The 24,518-nt window shown below is 35.6% G+C and overlaps 1 protein-coding gene across 7 annotated transcripts in view; it reads right to left on the bottom strand.

Moving 5' to 3' along the window:
• Positions 1-24,518, bottom strand: part of R3HDM1 (R3H domain containing 1) — a 217,470-nt gene that overhangs the window by 59,414 nt on the left and 133,538 nt on the right. For all 7 annotated transcript variants that reach the window (XM_045826036.1, XM_045826041.1, XM_045826038.1 and 4 more), the window contains 2 exons: positions 19,170-19,484; positions 11,976-12,099 (listed from right to left, as the gene is read on the bottom strand). In XM_045826036.1, coding sequence (XP_045681992.1) covers positions 11,976-12,099; positions 19,170-19,484 — 439 coding nt within the window. The remainder of the gene's footprint in view (positions 1-11,975; positions 12,100-19,169; positions 19,485-24,518) is intronic.

The raw sequence follows: 24,518 nt of genomic DNA, 5'->3' as shown, positions 1-24,518 counted from the left end.
AGAGAAGTGGGTTGGCCTACCCTGGTGAAAACCTAAGGCTCTGCCCCTTACAATGTAACAGGTGCCTTGAGAAGAAGAAAAATGGCCCAAATGAAAGACAGATCAATACTCTAGAAAAAGAGCTAAGTGACAAGGACCTAGACAACCTATCAGATGCAGAGTCCAAAACACCGGTAATCAGGATGCTCACAGAAATGACTGAGTACTGCCACAAAGTAAAGGAAGAAGTGAAGGCTATGCAAAGTGAAATAAAGCAAACTATACAGGGAACCAATAGTGAAGGGAAGAAAACTGGGACTCAGATCAAGGATTTGGACCAGAAGGAAGGAATAAATATTCAACTGGAACAGAGTGAGGAAACAAGAATTCAAAAAATGAGGAGAGGCTTAGGAACCCCTGGCACAACTTTAAACATTCCAACATCCAAATCACAGTGGTGCCAGAAGGAGAAGAGGCACAGCAAGAAACTGAAAACTTATTTGAACAAATAATGAAGGAAAACTTCCCCAATATGGTAAAGGAAACAGACATGGAAGTCCAGGATGCTCAGAGAGGCCCAAAAAAGTTGGATCCAAGGAGGAAGGACCAAGACACATCATAATTAAGTTACCCAAGATTTAAGGTAAGGAGAGAATCTTAAAAGCAGCAAGAGAAAAGGAGACAGTTACCTACAAAGGAGTTACTGTAAGACTATCAGCTGATTTCTCAAAAGAAACCTTATAGGCAAGAAGGGGCTGGAAAGAAGTTTTTGAGGTCATGAAAGGCAAGTACCTATATCCAAGATTACTCTGTTCAGCAAAGCTTCCACTTAAAATGGAAGGGCAGATAACATGCTTCCCAGATAAGGTCAAGTTGAAAGAGTTCATCATCACCCAGCTCTTATTATATGAAATGTTAAAGAAACTTATCTAAGAAAAGGAAGATAAAAAAATGAACAGTAAAATAACAACAAACTCACAACCATCAACGACTGAACCTAAAAAACAAAAACAAAAACAAACTAAGCAAATAACTAGAACAGGAACAGAATCACAGAAATGGAGATCATGTGGAAGGTTATCAGTGGAGAAGGGGAGGAGGGAGAATGGGGTAAAGGTACAGGGAATAAGAAGCATAACTGGTAGGTACAAAATAGACAGCGGGAGGTTATAAATAGTATACGAAATGGAGAAGCCCAAGAACTTATATGTACAACCCATGGACATGAACTAAGGTAGGGAATGCTGAAGGGAGGGGAGCGTGCAAGGCAGAGGGGGATAAAGGGGAGAAAAAAAATGGGACAACTATAATAGCATAACCAGTAAAATATATTTCAGCCTCTTACAACACCACCAACTGGTACACTAACACACGTGGGTTCCTAGGATACTCACCTACCAGGGGAAGCCTATACTATTAGAGGGGGCCTACCCTTATATACTATGAAATGGTACTCAGCCATAAGATGAAATACTGCCATCATGGGTGGACCTTGAGAATATGCTAAGCAAAATAAGTCAGTCAGAAAATGCTAACTGAACCATATGATTTCACTTATATGTGGGATATAAAACTGAAACTCTTAGACAGAGACAACACTGTGATAGTTATGAGAGGGAAGGAGGCGAGAAGGAGGTGAGAAGTAGGGAGGAGGAAGGGGGAAATACATGGTGAAAGAAGATGATCTGACTTTGGGTGGTAGGCACATAATGCAATATACAGATCATGTATCATAAAAATGTACACTTGAAACCTATTATGATCCAGTTAACCAATGTCCCCCCAATAAATGTAATTAAAAACATACACAGAAACATACCTTATGAGTTTGTGTGTGTATGATACACACACACACACACATATACACATAGAATTATAGAATTATTATAGAATTATATGTATAGAATTATACATATATACACACACATATACACATATGTATATACATATACACATATATGTACACCACACACATGTGTGTGTGGTATACACACACACACACACACATATATGTGTGTATATATATATGTGTATAATTCTATACAAAACCAGGAACTTACTATGTGTTGACAGGATGACTGAGAATGGCTAGTTTGTTACTGTCTATATTTAGTGAACAGCTTCTGATATCAAAGGTAAAGTTAAGTTGTAAGGTAACATATTTATAATAAAGTTAAACATATTTAATTGCCTTTTACTATGATGAAGCTGAGTCCCATGAATACAGATCACTTCAGTCCAGAATTCATGGTTCACTCATTAAGACTCCCCTTGAATCTTACATAGCAGCTGAGTCACAGATTTTATGTAATTAACCTCAAAGTGTTTACCTGATAAGGAAAAACACAGAACTGTTTTAGTTTATGACATGCAAAGCTCTAAATGCAGGTTTTATTTGAACATTACTGGAGAAAAAAAAGGCCATTAAAAACCTTAAAAAATATTGTGGAAGGGGAGGTAGATGGAGGTAGAAAAGGGTATATAGGGAGATAAATGATGATGGAAAAAAAGTAAAACAAAATAAAAAAGAAAAAAACCTTAAAAAAGCTTTACCTGATCATAAAATAGGACATTTTTTTCATGGAAGAAAATATGAAAAATACAAAAAAGTGAAAAACAACATTGAAAAAATTTTTTTATAAAAATAATCATTTACAGGTAACCTTACTTTCTATGCATAGATAGCAATACACATACCCACTTACATTATTTACAGAAATGGGCTCATAGACGCATGCTCTTTCAAAACCTTTTTCCATGTAATGTTCCCACAGGTGATTAACAGAGCTTTTACAGGGTTATGTGAAAGAAGTAATCAAGCACATTTTCTTAGAACATATTTAGATCTCAAGTTAACAATCAAAGGATGAGAAAACCACTCAACTGATCCTATCTCTCTACTGCACTTTAAAGGAATGGGTCACGAGACAAAAGACTAACATTTTAGAACTATGTTAGTTTGTTATGTCCACTCTGGAATTCAGCCCAAACACCAATTTAGCCAAACAATTCCTATGCATTTTTAGTTTAGAACACTACATAATTTTCATTTCTTTGATGGTATGACAAGGTAATATTAGTAGCTAACATTTACATGACATTTACTATGTTTTAGGCACTGTCCTGAACACTTTACACATGCTAACTCATTCAATGTTTACCACCTCACAAAACAGGTACAATCGTTATCCCCGTTTTGCAGATGAAGAAAACAAAAACACAGAGCAATTCATACCTTGTACAAGGTCACCACCTGATAAATCCTATAGCTAGGATTTTACACAGCAGTCTGATTCTAAATTTTACTTTTCTAAGGGACAACTGTTGAAGTAGAAAGAATATTCTAGTAATACTGTTCAAATAAGCAGAACATTGAATACCTGGCCTCTTTCCATTTTCTGAGAATTCTGATCAATGAATACTTTCACTGCAGTTTAACATACCTAACTCTCAAGATAAATTTAATTACAGAAAGAGAGTTATTGTACATAACCAACAAGGAAACTTTAAAAATCTGAATTAAAGATTATTTGTGAGAACCAGCATTGTTATGCAAATTAGGAATCAGAGTGAAAGACTGCTGAACAGTTAGTCCAGATGGTAGCTGTATGAACTTAGGAGGATAAGAAAGACCAGGTATTTAATTGTTCCTATATGATCAGCCAATAAAGTTCTCTCCCTGGGAGGGACTCTCCTTCACTTATTTTGCCCACTACTCTCAAGATGCATGGTTTGTGACCTCTATATCTCAAGGTTACACTTCCTTGACTAATTATAATTAGATTTCACATGTGTATAAAACAACTAGGAATGAGAAGAGGAAGCTCAAATGGTGACTTTCTCAGATTCCACACCCCTTGGTCTGTGCCTGTCAGTCTAATTATTATCATTTCAATCACCAAGATTCCTCTTTGGGTTTCATCTTTGCTATTTCATCTCAAAGGCTGCCTTTGCTCAAAATGTATAACCTGTTGTCCTATTCCACATGAGCTGACAGAAGATTTTTCTAGTGGAATTTCCTAAGTTTGGCTTTTTTCTCCACAACTTGAGTTGCTTTGCCAGAAAGTCAGATTTTACCATTGTAAAAAAATTTTTTAATGGTACAAATAGAAAAATTTGCAGGAAAAATATTAATGTAGTGTATTTGAGGAGGTAGGATTATGGGTAATAAAGTAAATTCTACTTTCTTGTATCTTCCAGTTGTAATGGTATGTATTACTTTTATAAAGAGAAAATAAATGTGTTTTTTAAAAGCAAAGAAAAAAAAAGATGTAACCTCAAGATAATTACTGTAGTTGACCTATTGAATTCTTTAGTATTTTCTATCTAAGTGCTACTGAAATTTGTATGTGGAAAATGAAGATTTGGGTCTTGGCATACTTGATATTGGATTGTTAATTTCTGAAGCAACTGATCAACAGAGGGGAAGATTTTTGCATTCTCGTCTATTGTGCAGGATCTAGTTCAGACTGCTTAGGTGTGGTTAGAGGTGAGAGAGTTTTGGAAACAGTTGTATTAAATCTTTTCGGAGGTTAGGATGTGTTCTATGAAGCACTTATCCCTTTCTACTCCAGACATCTCTGCAATGGACTGAATGTTAATGTTTCTTCAAAATTCCTCTGTTGATTAGGTCATGAGGTGATTAGGGCATGAGGGAAGAACTCTCATGAATAGGATTAGTGTTCTTAGGGAAGAGACCACAGAGAGATCCCTAAGCCATATGAAAACAGTGAAAAGTATATAAAACAGGAAAGCCATGTGAAAACAGTGAAAAGTATATAAAACAGGAAACGGTTTCTCACTAGAAACTGAATCTGCTGGTGTCTTGATCTAGAAAGTCTCAGCTTCTAGAACTGTGAGAAATAAAACTTGTTTATTTGCATTCAAGACAAAAAAACCCACCAGGTTGGACCCACACTGAGCAGAAAATTGTCAGAGCTTGAGGAATCTTTCTAAGGCTGTCACAGTTGGGGGGGGGGCATCATTTAATATTTGATGCTTTTTATAATTGGTACCCCAGGAGGCAAACAGGTACCTAAACTGTTTTTCCAGCAGTGAAATGAGATGTTTATTCATTGCAATAATTACAACAAACTAACAATAACCCAGGAAGTAGTTAAAAAGTATGCAATTCTGGAGCATATTTTCTAAAGAGCACGGTGTTAAAAGCTGCAATAAGATTACTAGACTTTTTCAAATGTCGACCATGGGCTCTATATTGGTTAAAGTTACTATAATCACCAGGAAACTAGAAACAACAGTTAAAAAGCACTAAAAACAAAACAACCACAACACCATTTTTACTAATCCAATTAAATACAAGAAGAACCTTACTAATTGTCTTTGTAAGACAAAATAATTTATTAACAACATAAAATAAAAGATCATCTAATTAATGACATGGCTTATTTTATGCACACCTCCGTAATAAAATTTACATCTCAAAGAAGTGGCAGGGTAGTTCAGGTTCATTATCTAATCATTCAGACAAAAGAAGGGAAGGAACATAGTCCTAATAGTTTCAAAAGCATAGTTTGCATACTGTTAAGTATGAGGAAAAAACCCAATGATCTGGAAAAGAGGGAGAAGGTTGAAGATTAGGAATGGAGTAGATTCCCAGAGAATGAAAAGTATCATTACATTTAAAATATACCACAAGAGTATTCCCAATATTCTGATACTCAATATATAACCAACTTGGCTACTACCTAAATTATTCTTTTTCCAATAAAAAGTGTGTTTTAGTATATCAGAATTAAAAAAAAATCCTTCCTATGGTATATCTGGATTTAACCAAGAAGTTAGAGGAAAATAGAATTTTTTTAAAAATAGAAATTTGTGTCAATATTGCAGGAAAACATCTGTTTTTGTCAAGCAAGCAATGCCAATTTAAGTGATATCAAACAGAATAAACATCCAGACCTCAATATAGATGTTATTTAACACTGCCATTCTCCTTTATTAAAGGACTGCACTGTTGCAATATCATCTCATTTCTGCCAGCACTTTCAAAGGAAAGCACAATCGATTCTGTAAACTAAGAGAACTAGGACAGTATAAATTGATGGCTTAGACACTTTCCTGGAGGGTCCCAAAGAATATGCTATTTTTAACTCTCTTTCACTTCAAAGAGAAGAAAGCAAGGATATAGAGTGTTCCACAGGAAGTATTGCTCAGGCTATGACAGGCTAGCTTTATTTATATAGGTGACCTGAACTAGCATTTGTGTTAAAGGAAAGCATTATTAATATGGATTAGATATCATTAGAAAGATAAAAAGAATTAAGAATTGCTTAGCCAGAACAGCCATAAAACTAAGGTTTATTAACTTTCATTATTCATTTTTTTCCAGACTAAGCTTTTATAACTGAAGCACTGTGAGGGCAGTTTTTTGAGAAACCATTTTGCCAACTTTAAATTTATTGGTAAGCAGGTATTTATAAGACAATTTAGAAGAACTATTTCCATACTATCAAAACTTCAAGCATTTAATGCTGGTCTATCTTATGTCTGTGGTACTATTTCAGTGAGCAGGCAAATTTAATTGGCCCTTTAGGTGAATGCGGAAGAAGACACAGTTGCCAGCACACTGTCACTATTCTATCTCCTCTATCACCCACTGGTCTCTTACCACTGTGCCTGAACTAAACATATATACAAACACAAAAAAACAAATCTAATTAGAACAGCCACATAGATTATAGCTCACAGCTATTTAAATGACGGTCCTAAGAAGAGTCTATACAACTCAAGAAAATCTATGGGTACTTACCAGACACATTTGGCTCCGGATTTCAGTGGCGGCAGGTTAATGGAGAAGGGAAAAGGGAAATAGGTGCATTTGTAGGTATTAAATAATATCTGAATCTGTGCTGGTCATACAATACTATGAAATGATCACAGAATCAATGAAAAAACAACAGCCAGGGCTACCAACCTAGTAATATAAATATAAAATTCCTATTACTCCCACCATAAGTTGTCAGTAAGGAAAATGACTTTGCTCCCAGAGTCCCTATTTGACATACCTAAATCCTTTATCAATAAACACTCCCCTCTTTACCCAGCAGGGCCTTTTATATCCTAGTTACTTTAAATTTGTACCTTGCAATGCTGCCAATATTCTGTGCATCTTACAGAGTGTTTATCCTAACATGTTCCTCCCACAGTGTGGTTCATCAGGACCCTATCATAGTCTGCTGGTTACAAAACTTAATCAGTTTGCAAACACATGGTTCTGAGTTATTTGAAAAGCTGAGACTGAAGACATAATGTACTGATATTCTTTGAATTTATCAACCAATTGTAAAACTATGTTTAGTTTTACAGCCATTTTGCTTCCCACACATGCATACAATATCAGCATTTAGAAAAAAAAAAAAGAAATTATATCACTGGTCAGAGCCCAGGTAGCTTCAAATGCTTTTAGATGTCTTATTTGATGGCATACGTTAATGCATAACAATTCTAAAAAGTTATGCAGCAATAGAAAGAGATATGTATTTGACTTTTGCTAATAAGTTTTGCATAATTAAGACATTAAACTTTTAAAACCTCCAAACCAAACTGAATCTGCCATCCAAATCTGCTTTGGAAGAGAAATTAAAGCAATAGCTTTCACAAATTTTTAAAAGGTAAATTATATTAAGCCAAGGTTGTCATTTATATTCAAATCCCTATTGCTGAGTATGATGCATGATTAACAGGCATTACAACTGATGGAAAATATAAGCAAATATTAATACCTTAATACAGCATAAAAAAAAGAAAGAAAAGAAAATGGAAGAAAGGGAAAAAAAAGAGCAGTAGAAACCTGAGTAAAAAGAAGCCAGGAAGCAGCTGAAAAAGAGACCGGTTCACTGTGAGAAATGTAAACCTCTCAGACAGTGCTACGGCCCCGAATCCAACAGCTCAGGAACAAGGCCAATTATTGCAAAATATTAAACATATGGTGAAGCTGCAAACTTTTCAAAAGAGTCATAGGAATGAAAGCAGCTACATAGAAAACAGCCAGGGCCTTATAAGCCTAAAATCTTTGCTATAATCACTACCTGCACAAATTGGTATAAATTTGAGAATACCAAGCTCCTTACATTTAGTATACTTTATAGTCTCCGAGCTGTAAATTTTATGACAAAGAGTTAGGATAACAAATCCTTACTACTCCAACTGGCAAGTAACCAGATCTTTTGAAACTGTTGCTTATATGACTCCAGTTCTTGACAGTAAGTCACTATTGCAAACCAATTCTCAGATAGTCCCACCTTCCTGAACTAGAAATGGCACATATGATAGACACAGAATCATGGAATTTTAGGGTACAGAGAAATTTCAACAGACAATAGAGTAAAACTCCCTTACTTGGAAAATTAGTAAATTGAAACCCGGAGGCTTTAAGTGATACACCTAAAACCAGTTAATAACAAATAAGGGGCTGTCAGGATTTGACTCCTATTTTGTTTTCTTTCACATTATACACTACATTGTCCGAAAAGCCTTATGTAGCCAGAATTTCTTCTGCTTTTGTGAGAGAGGTTGACTCTACCTTGTTATTAATGACCATGATAGTTTCACATTCACAACAAAAGATGTGTATATTCATTTCCCATAATAGACTAGAGGTTATCAAGGAGACCGATTAACTATTGTGGTCCTCTAGCACACACTTGATAAAAGAGCAAAGCATTTCATCCTTTTTCTCTTTCCCCAAAAAGGGTGGGGGGAAGAAAATCCTGTATTTTACTGTCCATACCCTATCTGGTCTCAGAATACTTGCTTCAATTGGGTTTGCTAAATTTATGGCAAAAACTTTTTAGAGTTATATACAAACATTTAAAAATTATTTATCCGTGCCTCCGTAGAAAAATTGTTCTGAATCTATCAATACTTTCATTATTTGGTTGAATTAATTTCACCATTTTATGCAAAAAAAAAAAAAAAAGAAAAAAGAAAGAAAAAGAAAAAAAGAAAGAAAAAAAAAGAAAATGTCAGTAACTAAAAGTTGTTTGAAGAAAATACATGTAAGATGTGACTATTTCTAATTTTAATCAGATTAGGATGGTAGAATGTAGGGAAATATAAGGGAAAAGTATGAAAAAGAAATCCAGAAAGTCAGATTATTTATTTATTTTCAAAATTTTTTAGAAAAAGATTTACTTATTTTTAGAGAGTTGAGAAGGGAGGGAGAAAAAGTGGGAGAGAAACACCAATGTGTGAGAGACACGTCAATAGGTTGCCTCTTGTGTGCCCCCTACTGCGGAGCTGGCCTGAAACCCAGGTAAGTACCTTGACTGGGAATCAAACTGGCAACCTTTCGGTTTGCAGGCTGGCACTCAATTCACTGAGCCACACCAGCTGGGGTGCAAGTCTGATTTTTTACAATAAAGATGTAAATAACTCAGACAGAAATTGGTATAAATCGGTGAAAAGCATCAGAAACAAAAAACTGCCACCCTGGCTGGGTAGCCCAGTTGGTTCGTGTCCTGAAGCGCCAAGGCTGTAAGTTCAAACCTCAGTCAGGGCACATACAAGAATCAACCAATGAATGCATAAATAAGTAGAAAAATAAAATCATACTCTTTTCCTCTTACTCTTGCCCCCAAGTCAATAAAAACAAACACACAAAACACAGCCTATTCATTCCTCAGTGCATTTTACTTTTCTATTAGGACATCCACAAACATAAATGCACATTTTCTGTAAGCTTTGACATAAAAAATAACTATGAGCTAACTTCAAAAGTCTTTAGATAATTTTTTAAAATACTCAAGTACTATAAATTCTATAAAAAGGTTCAATATAGTTACCAACACAATACTTGGCACTGGCACTACTGACCTTTTCTCTCAAGGGAAATTTCTATTGTACTTATTAGCATAACAAAATTTCCTTCTCTTTCAGACAAGGATGATTTGAGGATTTATTTTACTTTTTTTCTTCAAACTAAATGAGACTCAACTAACTTAAGTTATAAGTTAAGAGGATTCTACATAAAAATAATGGGAAGAAACAACTATAGTTATAAAGTATTACATTATGACTGACTCTATGAGTCAAACACAATGTCAAAAACTACTCATTCAGACATATTCTCTCTCTGTGCCTGTATTACCCAGATCCAGTCTAACTTATTGCTTTCTTCCTTCTGATCATAACTAGCATTAGGAAAAAAACCCAAATTAAAATATGACTGATGATAAACATATGCTATCTGTCACACACATATTTTGGCCTTCAATTAGAAGTGTCCTTTTTTTTCAGGGATACATTTGCACAATCACACTGGTCCAACCTTTAACTACAAGTTTTAATTTTGTAGGCAATTTGACAAAAATTTAGTCATAAAAAGAACAAAATTAATAAGCTCACACAAATACAGAACAAAGGACTTTGACTACCTAATTAATAGGGTGTATTAATGAACTACATTAATTAGTCACACACAAGGTACTTGAGTGGGGAATGTGAAGATAATTTTTTATCATCATGGTATTAGCTATAATCTATATTATAATTTTGAGAGAAAAAATCAATACTAAAAACAATATGAAAAGTCAGTCACTGAGGTTGAGTGACCGAGATTGTAGGAAAACTCACAATTTCTATAAGATAAAACAGTAATGTATTAAAGCTAATGAGCAGTGTCAGAACCAATGCTTCTATGTATAAAGAACTTTTGATGCCCTTCAAAATTATAGCATATACTAGTTTACATTATAAGTGGATATATTATTAAACTTCAGGAAAACCTGACACTAAAGAGTCATATTTGAGACAGAGGGCAAATTCTAAGATGGCCAGGAGGACCGATCCTTATACTCAAAATCTTTTAGAAGAACATCTGCACACATACAACACAGGGCCAGTAACACACAAAAAGGAAGAACCTACATGCTGAGTACAAGACAACTCCTAGGAGCAACAGATTAAGGACCTGAAAGTTCCCTTGCAGGGATGAAAAGTAAGAGTCTTATCTTGTAAAGGAAGTTGCTAAGTCACAATGATCACTGAAGACTGCACAAGTGATGAGAAGCAAGAATACTTCTCATCAGACTGCCCAGTGCTAAAGTCTTCCTCCTGAAACTTCAGTACTCCTTAAGAGTTCCACACAATATCAAGAGCAACAAACTGCCTACGTGGAGGTAGAGGATTATGCGGCCTTGGGGAGTTACACTGACACAGATTGAGCGCCTCTAGGGTGACAAGCAGCTAATAAGGTCCAAAAAGAAACCAATAAAAATTTTACTTCAACACCTGGAGTTATGAAATGCAGAGAAACATACTTTATTAAACATCTAGAGTAGACATATACATCTAGATGGGAAGCACTGAAAGAAATGAATTCAGTAAAATAAGATAGTTTTGTGCCTTGAGATCAATTGTTTTCATTGAATGTTTAAAGAAAATTTGAAAGGGACAAAAGGAAAACAATCTTTTGAGTTTTATTATTTTGGTATACCCAGTATTAGATTGCATTCGGTTTAAAAATATCTTTCACAATACAACCAGCAAACTGGAAAAGAAAACACAAAAACAGATCTTTAAGAACATCATTCCTTTTAAAGGCATTCCTACTGATACTGAGATAACAAATTTTCACTGAAGTTTTCAATCAAATTTAGGCTCAGGAGACATTTTAACTTGTCTTGCCTCTCCTTTGTTGTTATCACTGATGGATTACCAGGGTGAAAAGAAGGCCTCGACTACAATGGCAAAAAGCACCAGGAAGCTGTTTAACATGCTGCTCAGGCTGGTACAATCTTTTCATCATGGCTCCTAACCGTTTGGCATATAAACCTGACAGTGTGGTATTTGCTAGTAGGTGCTAAGATTTGCCCACTCTTTTAATATCACTGGTTTGCATATTCACATATGTCTTGTATTTGAGACCATTGATACACTGAGTATGGAGGTATCTTAACAGTAAGACTGAAATAAAGTAAGATAAAAAAAGCAACACCCAAGAGCTAAGAATTAATGACAGAAATACTGCTCACCTGTGTGCTGTGCAGGCTGTAGCAGTGGTTGGTTTAGATGTGAATTGTAATGGACAGAAGGGACTGGGCGATATTGAGGTTGACTGGAGTGATAGTGGCCTGGAGCACAGTAACAGGCTGGCACCTAGAATACGAATTGAAGGGAAAAAAATCAATTTTACTTGCAATAAAATTTTTTTCTGCAAGGCACACCAGACTGTAGTGAGTAATAATTATTTTCAACACCTATCACCTGAAAACTGACTCTCTTAGCTCTAATTGAAAATTTTTTAAAAAATTTCAAACATACATCATGCATAACAAAAGATACTTAACAATAAGCCCATCAATGAGAGTCAGTAGATATTATTTTTTTGCCCATATTTGTTTCAGATTTTCCTCTTTTACAAAACCAAACACTAATGAAATAGTTGAAGGCTTATTATACAAAAAAGCCCATTGTCCTGTAGTTAGAATACAAAGTCTGTCAAGAAGGTGGAATCCAGGCATGTAATATGAAAGAGACATTTACTGAATAAGATACAAGATACAAGAAACATTGTACACAGAACAATAATGCCTTAGTCCTCTTCAAAGGAAGCACTCTGGAACCTTATATGGCTTTCCCAATCACCATCAGTTGCCGTGGTATTTTCCTGCATCTCACTGAAGGTCTGAAATCTCTTCCCTTTCAAAGGTGATTTTAGTTTTGGAAAAAGCCAGAAGTCTCAGGGCACCAAATCTGGGCTGTAGAGGGGCTGAATCACCTGGGTGATTAGATGTTTCACCAAAAAACTCTGTATGAGACATGATGCATAAGTGGGCATCATGTCTCATGATTGGCAGCTGTGATAAAGCTGCCAATCACTGGTTGTTCACAGACATGGCCTTCTGAATCATCTGGATAGTTTTTGCAAAGATGCTCAAACTTAATGCAAAATTTGATGCAGATTTGTTACTCTACTCGCCCAGTCATTTTGAATGTGATGGGCACATAGTACACATGCTCACTCAACGGCATCTACTGCCCTCAATGACTAGTACAGTGAAGTTGCCATTATTCACACATGCGCATTCCAGTCCACTCACTCTCTTTGCCTGACAGGTTACATCTATATTGGGCAAACTGTTTTCATTATATTAATGGTTGGATTTTTCCGGACAGACCTTGTATAATATTCCTACAAATGTTTTTAAATGTCTATTTTATCTATCTATCTATCTATCTATTTATATATCTATATATCTATGTATCTGTTATCGATATATAAATTGTTGGGGATTTTAAAAATTTATATTTATGTCACTCTATTATAACTTCATGCAACTTATCTTGCAGTTAACATTGTTTTGGAGACTTTTCTTGGTTAAACATGTACTGCTGGCTCATTCAATTTAAACGTTGAACAGCATTCACCATATAAGTCACTTTATCCATGCCCACATTTTAAGACAGTTGTACAGTTTCCATTCCTTAATTTTTCTTGTATTTCTAATGAAAATTAAATCATCAACATATAAACTTTGTCAATTATACCTTAATAAAGGTGGGGGGGAAAGCCAGTAAGACTATCTTGATTTCTTTTTCCTTCCAGAGCTATTTATATCTGCTTTGAATTTCTCTTAAAGTAATCTAATCTACTTTGGGGTGAAGAATAAATAATCCAGTGATGTGGAAGTATATAGCAGTTAACTTGATTCAGTCTATGGGCTCTCTCAGGCTCGGCTCTCTGACTGGGTTACTACTAAAAGACAGAGATCTATGGAGATCTTAGAGTGCCCATTTCATCTGGAAACCAGCCTAGCAAAGAATTGCTAGATCAGTTCTAAGCCGAGAATCCCCTATATTTACTGTAATATTCTTCTGTCTTTGAAACACTAGACACAATACAGATGTGATCCTTTTTCTCGGAGATTTCAGCAATCAACAGGTACATCTTGATTTCAGATCTTAGCTATTACATTTTTGTATGTGTGTATGTAAATAAGCAATATCTTTTCTCTTGAATAAACAAAAGACATCACTGTTTAAGGCAAAAAATAGTATTTTTTGTTTATAATGTATATGTATGTAATATATATGATAATAATGGAGAGTGGGTAAGAAGAATTATTCTGCTAACATAACCAGGATATTGTACTTAAAAAGTTTCATAAAAACATTAGGCAGATTGTGATAAGCTAAAGATACATATAGTAGTCCCTAAAGAAACTACACAAACACAAGATTCAAAGTGCTGTGGATAAAAAGCAATACAAGAAGTAAAACGAAACACTAAAAGTGTTCAAATTATACAAAAAGCAGGAAAAGAAGCAGACAGAAATAAAATACAGACAGGACAAATGGAAAATAAATAACAATGTGGTGTACCTGCATCTAATCATGTCAAAACCTACATAAAAGATAAAATAACAACCAGACACTCCAATCAGGCTGGGTAAAGCAGCAAAACCAAATTAAAACAAAACAAAACAACAACTCTATACTGTATGTAAAAGACACTTTAAATATAAAGTTGCAAATAGGAGGGAGTAAAAAGACATTCCATTTAAATGCTAATGAAATGATTGCTGAAGCCACTATATTAAAGTCAGATAAAACAGGTTCCAATACAAAGAACAGTATTAGAACAAGAAAACCATTTTGTAAAGATATGAGTCAACATATCAGGAAGATATAATAAATATAAATTGCTTAATAGAGATTCAAATTCTATAAAAAGGGAGAAATAGACAAATCCGCTATCATTTATTGTTACAACTGGACAAAAATTACATAAGAATGCAGAAGATCTGAAAGACATTATCAACCACATTGACTCAACTGATATTTAAAGAATAACAAATGCAAAAACAGAGTATAAAAGAAATTTAAAAAGACATCCTTTGTTCAATAATGAAGACAATATTGTTAAGATGGCAATAACAAGCAACACAATCTATAGATTCAATGCAATCTGTCAAAATTCCCATGGTGTCTTCTGAAGAAATGAAAAGGCCAATTCCCTAATTCATATAGAATCACAAGGGATCTGAATAGTCAAAACAATTTTGACAAAGAAGAAGAGACTTGGAGAATTCACACTTCCTGATTTTAAAACTTACTACAAGGTACAGTAATAACAGTGTAGTACTGGCATAAAGATAGAAATACAGAATAGTGTAAAAGTGAGAGTCCAGAAATAAACTATATTTATGGTTAAGTAATATTTGACATGAGAACTAAGACTATTCAATGGAAAATAAACCACAGGGTCTTCAACAAATGATGATGGAAAAAATAAATACCCACATGCAAAACAAAAATTAAGTTGAACCCTTACCTCATACCACATATAAAAATTACTCAAAATTGATAAATGACCAAATTTAGGAGCCCAAACCGTAACACCCTGAGAAGAAAACAGGGATAAATCATGACCTTGCATTTGGCAATGGATTTTTTTTTGTATCCTCATCCAAAAATATTTTTTCATTGCTTTTTTAAATTTTTTATTGTATATTTTCCATTACCATTTATTCCCCTTATACTCCCACTCCCTACAATCACCACAGTGGTGTCCATGTCCATGAGTTCTTTTTCCTTTTTGCTGAAGCCCTTCACCTCTTAACCCTCTGCCCCCATAGCTGTCAGCCTACCCTGTATTTTGCTCATTAGTTCAGTTTGTTCATTAGATTCCACATATGAGTGAAACCATATGGTATTTTTAGAGAGAGAGGAAGGGAGAAAGAGAAACATCAATGCATTGATTAGTTGTCCTCTGTACATGCCCATACTGGGCATCTGCCTGGATGAAGAATAGTACACATCTGAACCAGGGACAAAACCTGTAACCTTGGTATTTGCCCTGACTGGGAATTGAACCTGCAAACCTTTGGTTATGGGACAATGCTCCAACCAATGGAGCCACACAGACCAGGGATGGCAAAAGATTCTTAGATATAATACCAAAAGCATGTGCAACAAAATTAAAAAAATAAAGTTGTCTTCATCAAAATTAAAAAACTTTTGTGAATTAAATACATTATCAAGAAAGTAAAAAGACAATCTACAGAATAGGCAAACATATCTGCAAATCAGACATCTGATAAGGGTCTAGTATCGGAAATATATAAAGAACTCTCACAACTCAACAACAAAAAGGCGAACAAATCTGATTAAAAGAGAGGCCTTTTGGAAAACAGTTGGTAGCTCCTCAAAAAGTTAAACAGTTACCATATGAACCAGCAATTCTACTAGGTGTATACCCAAAGAAATGAGTAACCACATGTTAGGTCAAAAAGACGAACAAATTGTGGTATATATACACAATGGCATATTATTCAGACATAAAAAGAATGAAGTACTGATACATGCTACAATGTGGATTAACCTTGAAACATTAAATCAAAGAAGCAATACATAGAAGGTAGCACATTGCATGATTTCACTAATACGAAGTATCGAGAATAGGTAAATCCATAGAGAGAGAATGCAGACTGGTGGTTGCCAGGGGCTGGGTGTTGGGGAAAATTGGTAGCAACTGTTTAATGGGTATGGAGCTTTCTTTTGAGGTGATAAAAACGTTTTGGAACCAAGAAGTGATGGATGCAAAACACTGTAATGCACTGCATGTCACTGAACTGTTTCTTTCAAATGCTTAATTTTATGTTACATGAACTTTATCTCAATAAAAAAAGAAAAAACAAATGTAAAAAACCAAAAATTGCTAAAATTATAGAATACAAATTCTTTTCAAGTGTATATGGGTCACCACCCCCCAAGAGACTACATGCTGGAACATAGAATAAGACTCAACAGATTCCAAAATCCACACCGAAACCTTAGTAGGTTCTCTGACCACATGGAATTAGATTAATAATCTATGCTTCCACCTTAAGAAGCTAGAAAACAAAAAAAGTACATTAAACCCCAAAATAAATAGAAGAAAATAATGAGAAAAGAAATAGTTCAAACAGAACATGAACAATAAAATTAATGAAGCCCTAATTTGTTTTTGTGAGGACATCATTAGGATTGATAAATTCCTAGTTAAATTAGTAAAGAAAAAAGAGAAGACTGAAATTATCAATATCAGAGATTACAGAGGTGACATCACTACTAATCTTAAAGATACTGAAAGTATAGCAAGGGGATATGATAGGTAACTTATACCAATAAATTTGACAACATAATGAAATTGATACAAACTACCTAATCTGACCCAGGAAGAAATAGGATTTTGAATCTGTAATTTTAAAATCTTTTGTGCAAAAAACTATGTATCCAAATCGACTTATTAATTAAATATAGTAAACATTAAGAATAAATAACATAATTTCTACACAAACTCCTTTAGGATAAAGAAGGGAACAATATGCAACTTATTTTGAGGCCAGTGCATTAACATACATGTGAAAATCCTTAAGAAAATATTAGCAAACTGAATCCAGTGATACACAAAAAAAGATACCATATCATGACTAAGTGGGGTATGTCCCAGAAATGAAAGGCATTCAAAAATCACTGTGTTAATAGAGTAAAGGGGTGGGAGGAGGAATCACATAATCACTTCAATAGATGCAGAAAAACATTTCCCAAGATTTAATATTCATTCATGGTAAAGACTTTTAGCAAACTAAGAATAGAAGAAAATTTTATCTAGCTGATAGAGGGCATGGATAAAACCCCCCACAGATAATAGTACAATTAGTGATTGAAGACTGAATTCTTTCTCCTAAGCATGGAAACAAGGGAAGAATATGCACTTTCAAAACTTATATTCAAGTTAATACATGGCTTCTATGGGAGAAGATTTTTGTTAATGCTACATTGATAAAGGGTTAATATCCAAAATATATGAAAAACTGGTACAACTTCACATGGGCAGTGTTCCTAAATAGACATTTCTCCAGAAAAGGCCAACAGACATATGAAAAGATCGTACTTCTGAACATCTCGACATTACTAATCATCAGAGAAATGCCAATTAAAACCACAATGAGATATCACCTCACATTGGTGAGGATGGCCATCATCAATAAATCAACAATCAAGTGTTGGCAAGGATGTGGAAAAAAGGGAACCTTTGTGAACAGTTGGTGGGACTGAAAATTGGTGCACCCACTATGGAAAACGTTTTGGAGGTTCCTCAAAAAATTAAAAATAGAACTCCCATATGACCCAGCAATTCCACCTCTGGTTATTTATCTGAAGAAATCCAAAACACTAATTTGAAAGGATATATCCATACCTCTGTACACTGAAGCATAATTTACAATAGCCAAGAAAAAGAAGCAACCTAAGTCCCATCAATAGACGACTGGATAAAGAAGATATAGTACATTTATACAATGGAATATTACTCAGCCATAAAAAGAATGAAATCTTACCATTTTCAACAACGTAGATGAATCTAGAGGGTATCATGCTAAGTGAAGTAAGTCAGAAAGAGAAAGACAAATACTATATGATATTAATTATATGGGGAATCTAAAAATTAAAATAAACGTCAAAACAGGATGGAGTTTGGGGGACTGGGTGAAAAAGGTGAAGGGATTAAGAAGTACAAATTGGCAGTCACAAACAGGCAGAAGGAATATAGTCAATAACATCATAACTATGTATGGTGTCAGGCAGGGATTAGATTCATCAGGAGAGGTCCCTTTGTAAAAGTTATATAAATAAGTGTTTAACCACTGTGCTGTATACCTGAAACTAATATAATATTGAATGCCAACTTTAACTGAACAAAATCTCCTTCAGAATATTTCAAAACATTAACTACTTAGGAGTTATGAAAACTACATAATACTGTCGAGAACAATTAAGGAAGATCTAACTAAATGGAGAGAGAGAACATATTCCTGCACTGGAAAATTCAATAGTGTTGGAGCTGATAATTCTCCCCAAATGGATCTATTTCTTCTTGAAATGCATTTTATTTTATAGTGCACTTACTTTACTGTTTCTCTAAAGCTAATTATAAAAAAAAACACCCCAAAACTTCTCAGAGTCAGAAGGAAACTCCAAGATCACATAGCTTAACTACTTAACTGTCATGTGGTTGTCTAGTATGCACTTGAAAAATCTCCAAAGAAAATGATGACAAGCTTTGCTTACATATTGTCACAAATTCCTTCCCTGTGAAATTAAAAACAAACACTCCAGTGTTAAAACTAATCTTAAATAAGAAGCTTCTATGGGAAAAAATGACAAAAAAATAAATGATGTACCTGTGGTGAGGGCTGCTGGATAAATCCCTGCTGCTGGAGCACAGGCTGACTGACAGGATGACCAGAAGCAGAATAGCCAGCAGTAGCGACTGGCTGACCAGGTGGTAAGGGCGGTGGAGGAGGAGGTGGAGGAGGAGGAGGTGGCGGTGGCGGTGGTGGTAGTGGTGGTGGTGGAGCTGCAGTCATGATATAACCAGACTGCTGCGGGGACTGAAGAACAACAGTGGACTGGAACATGGTAGCATGAGGGTCTGAACCATCTGCAGATGGCTGGCGGGCAAGACTCATGTGGCTAAACTGAGACCCAAGGTTGTCCTGCCAAAAAAGGGAAAAAGTTAAATCAGTACTTCCATACACAGACCAAACTAATCAAAGAAAAATACTTCATATATTTTAAGATGAGATGCAATAGTGCATATTATGGAAATCATCTATGTACAACAGACATGATTTAATAAAAGAACAGCTTCAAGAAAACTGAAACTCTAAGGCAGTAAGGTAGGGATATTACAATGCTGTCATTACCAATTACTTATAAAATATATAATAATACATGTAATGGAAATGTATACCACGTAGAAAAATGAAAAAGTACTTATTTAAATGAAGATTAAAAGCACACGGGATGTGAAAGTGAAACTTCAAACACCAGGTAGCTACAAATTACTCTTCACTTTAAATCACTGCCCTCTTCAGAGAAGGCAAGATTCAAGTCCTAAAACTTCTTTGTATTGCTTGTTATACCTAACAAATATACTAGCAGAAATTAAATTAAATGAAAAGCCATCCACTCTGATCTTCTCTCTAATCTCTCAAAAATTATTTAGCCACAAATTCTATTTTTCCTTAATGTGTTTCAGTCTGTTTCTCAAGTCAAATGTTAAACAAATGACAGTTTCCTACTGTTTCTGTTACTTGGTGGGCAGGCAATAGTGCCCAGCCAAGATAGAGTTATGATTTACGTCACCTGACAAATGTTTTTCTGGTTCAACAACATAAGGAACAGTTCTGACCAGTCTAGGTAATATCACTGAAATTAAAATAATGGGGTTAAAATAATTTCCCTCTTCTCAAGGAGTCAGATTGGCAACGATATATACCACATTTTGCTGAGAGGAAAACTGAAAAAAAGTTACTTAAAAAATTGTGGTAATGGATTGTCATATCAAAGTTGAAATGCCTGCAATTTCTACAGTCTGATGGTTTTTGCAAAGTAAATTAAGGCTATAGTAACGATAAGGGATTAAAAAGGGGAAGTGATTTAATGATTGAAAATATATGTCAAGATGGTGGCATAAGCAGACATGGCTTGCCTCTTCCCACAGACACATCAAAATTAAAACTAAAATACAGACCAAATATCACTGAGAAACATCAGGAATTGAGCTGAATGGAAGTCTGGCAGCTATGGAATTAAAGAAACCACATCCATCCAAACTGGTAGGAGGGGCACAGATGCAGACCTGCCTTGTCTCTCATCCATGTGTGGTAGATAAAAATTCAGGGGGGATTACCTCAATAGTGAGGTAGCCCCACACTAGGACCCCCAGAGTCCAGGGTTCCAGTGCCAGGGAGATAAGTCCCCACAACTTTTGGTTGCGAAACCCAGTGTTGAGTTGGTAGAAGAAACGGTTAGAGCACCAAGCAGTTCCTCTTTAAAAAACCCAAACAAGGACTCACCTACTCAGACTCGCTCCTTCTGAGCTCCAGCACTGGGGTGGCAGCTTGAAGGGCACCAGTAACATACTGGGAGAGGCTGAAGTGTCTGGCATCAGGATGAGCAGAGGCCTTTGTCCCTTTTCTGAGCCATCATCCCCTGGAGCCACAGAGCCAGTAGGCTGGCTCCATATTTGAGACTCTATCAATCTGGCTAACACTATTTGGCCACCTTGGAGATCCCCAGAGGCTCCACCCCACTCCACTTATGGCCCACCCAAGCTGCTTTTCCATATGAATAATTGGTCTTAACTCTGCTTCACAGCTTCCTAAATTCTATCAAACAAGCAACAGCTGGCCTCAGTGAGCTCCAGGCTGGCACTAGCAGTAGCCAGATTACTTTCATACCTTGGCTTCCCTGGGAATCTCCAAGCTCAGCACAAGGAACAGCTTTCTCAGATTGTTTTATAGCTCAGGAAGGGGCCCTCGGGACAAATGTAAGGGGAGGCTGACCTTGGCCTGCACCGCCCAACAAACATCAGGGCCAGCACACCCAGTGGACAGCTACAGACCACTTTGGAGCACCGCCATCTGCCTCTGCACAGCTGATCCTCCATGGAGGGCAAAGGTTGGAGGTAAGTGTTCACAGCCAATCCTTGCACCTGACTGGCCTGCATAAATCCCTCCCATTGATCTGCCAACAGCAATCAAGGCTCAACTACAAGAGGAGGGTATACTCAGCCTATACAAAATGTACACCTTGAACACCCAGCTTGGGTGACGGGGAGGCTGTACAACTGGGCCTTCCAGGACACCTACTACATTAGGCCACACTACCAAGACATGGAGTCAAAAGCAGCTCTACATAATACATAGAAACAAATGCAGAGAGGCTGCTAAAATGAGGAGACAAAGAAACATGGCCCAGCTGAAAGAACAGATCAAAACTGCAGAGAAAGAGTTAAACGAAATGGAGATACGCCATCTGTCAGATGTAGAGTTCAAAACACTGGTTGGTTATAAGGATGCTCAAGGAATTTAGCGAGGTTTTCAGCAGCATAAAAAATGATCCAGTCAGAAACAAAGGATTCACTAATTGAAATAAAGAACAATTTATAGTAAACAACAATAGCAACAGTAGAGTGGATCTAGCTGAGAATCAAATCAATGATTTGGAACATAAGGAAGCAAAAAACCACCAATCAGAACAAAAAGAATCCAAAAAAATTAGGGTAGTATAAGCAGCCTCTGGGACAACTCCAAGAGGTCCAACATTCACATCATAAGGGTGCCAGAAGGAGAAAAGCAGCAGCAAGAAATTGGAGATCTATTTGAAAAAGTAGCAAAGGAAAACTCCCCTAATTTGGCAAAAGAAATGGACATTCAAGTCCATGAAGCACAGAAGAGTCCCAGTCAAGTTGGACCCAAAGAGGACCACACCAAGACATTTCACACTTAAAATGCTAAGGACCAAAGATAAAGAGAGAATCTTACAAGCAACAAGAGAAAAGCAGAGTGTTACCTATAAAGGAGTTCCTATAAGACTGTCAGCTGATTTCTCAAAAGAAACTCTGCTGGCAAGAAGTATTCAAAGTGATAAAAAGCAAGGACCTACATCCTAGATTACTCTATCTAGCAAAGCTTTCATTTAGAATGGAAGGGCAGATAAAGTGCTTCCTAGACAAGGTAAAGCTAAAGGAATTCACCATCACCAAGCCATTATTACATGAAATGTTAAAAGGACTTATTTTAGAAAAAGAAGATAAAAACTATGAACATTAAAATGACAATAACTAACAACTATCAACAATTGAATATTAAAAACAAAAACTAAGCAAACCACCAGAACAAGAAAAGAATCATAGGTATGGGGATCATTTGGAGGGTTATTAGCAGGGAGGGGAAAGGGAGAGAATGGGGAAATTGGTGTAGGGATCAAGGAGCATAAATGATAGGTACAAAATAGAAAGGGGGAGGTTAAGAATAGTATAGGAAAGGGAGAAGCCAAAGAACTTACAGCCATGACACACAGACATGAACTAAGGAGGCGATTGTTGGTGTACTGGATTGGGGAGTGCAAAGGGAAAAATATTGGGGCAAGTGTAACAGCATAATCAATTAAATATACTTTTAAAAAATGTGATTTTACTTCTCCCAAATGGCTGCTGTTTTCTTAACTCAATGTATAGTTTCAAAAGGGAAAAATATACTAGCTATAATTACAAGGTAATATGGCCATTATTTTTAAAAGATACCCTAATTGCACACCATTATTACAATCATCTTGGGAAAAGCTCAATTTTGCTATACCAATGATGTGCCATTTAAAAAAACATTTTTCAGGCTTTTATGCTATTCTTTTAAAGTTGTCAACCTTCTCAATGCTGGCAAAATTTCACTTTTTCAGACCAGAAATGATTTTTGAAAATCATTCAGAGCCAAGGGTGATAAATAAGGTTGCCTCTAGCTCAAAACAAAGCTACCCCCAATAAATGTTTCTGAAAAGTATAGAGTGACTTTAAGATATTGCTTGTAATTTAACTTGGAAAACAATTTCAAAATGTGATGGCTATGCAGCTTAAGAAATAACTGCAAAAAGTATGTAGGCTATTAGAGAGACTCATTTTAAGGGAAGAAACTGGTATTTATTGAATATTTCATGTTAGGTAGTATGCAGAAGGTACTTCACATCGCTGTCTCTTGTGGTTAGTAACCAAAGGTCACAGAGAAAACACAGGGAAGGGGGCATCTGAGCTCTTAAGCAGTGGCAGAACTGGTGCATATACTGGGTTAAAGGAGGTACCATTATTTTATAGTCACAGATATATCTACAGGTCTTCCTTAGAAATTTACTTAGGAGGATTTCTTCTGTAGTTGTAAGCTTCAATTTACCCTAATAATTGGTACCAAGTCTACTGGACCTATGGCACTGGGAAAAGAACAGAAATCTTAAACCCAGATGAAAGCTGCCACCCTAGGACTGCAGAGAGTTGCACTGACCTCAATGAGGTATGTAGTAAAATATGTTACGACTAGAATAGTCAACCTGAAAAGCATTTCATTATGAAGAGGAAGGAAAAGATTAGGGTTTATACAATCACTGTGATAGCCAATATAACAAATATATCATGGAAGAGATTTATACCTAATGCAATTTAGAAACACTTTTCAGTATACACATTTCTCTGACTTTAAAATAATCGCAAAAGATCACATCACATTAATTGCATTCATGAGCCTTCATCATACTCCACCCAAAGAAACAATGCAGGAGGTGATCAGAGATACAGTACCACTGAGTATCACTGGGTGGGTGAGACTGGCAGAAGCGGGGATGCATAAGGGGTTGTAGAGTATTGAATAGGTTGTGAATAGGACTGCAGAGGACCAACAGGCTAAGGAATAACAGGTTGGTGAACAATGTTAATGTCAGAACAAAATATTAGAAAACCTGCATAAAATGGAAAGTTATACATTTTTTGACAACAGCTTAAACTACATTTATAAAGTCATTTTTAATGCTACAGAAAACAACAAAAACAATGCTAAATGAAGAAACTCTACATAGTAATATTTTTGAGAATATACCTATGCTTAAATTTAGTACATAATTAGATAGTTTTTTCATAAAAAGATTAGATTCCCTGAAACAGGTAATATCAGACAGTAGTAACTTACATAATATCTATGCCA

This window comes from Phyllostomus hastatus, unplaced genomic scaffold (assembly GCF_019186645.2).
Source record: "Phyllostomus hastatus isolate PE091 unplaced genomic scaffold, TTU_PhHast_1.1 phas_scaffold_60, whole genome shotgun sequence".
Classification (NCBI taxonomy): domain Eukaryota; kingdom Metazoa; phylum Chordata; class Mammalia; order Chiroptera; family Phyllostomidae; genus Phyllostomus; species Phyllostomus hastatus.
The sequence above is the reverse complement of the archived record's forward strand: the minus strand, read 5'-3'. Positions and strand labels throughout refer to the sequence as shown.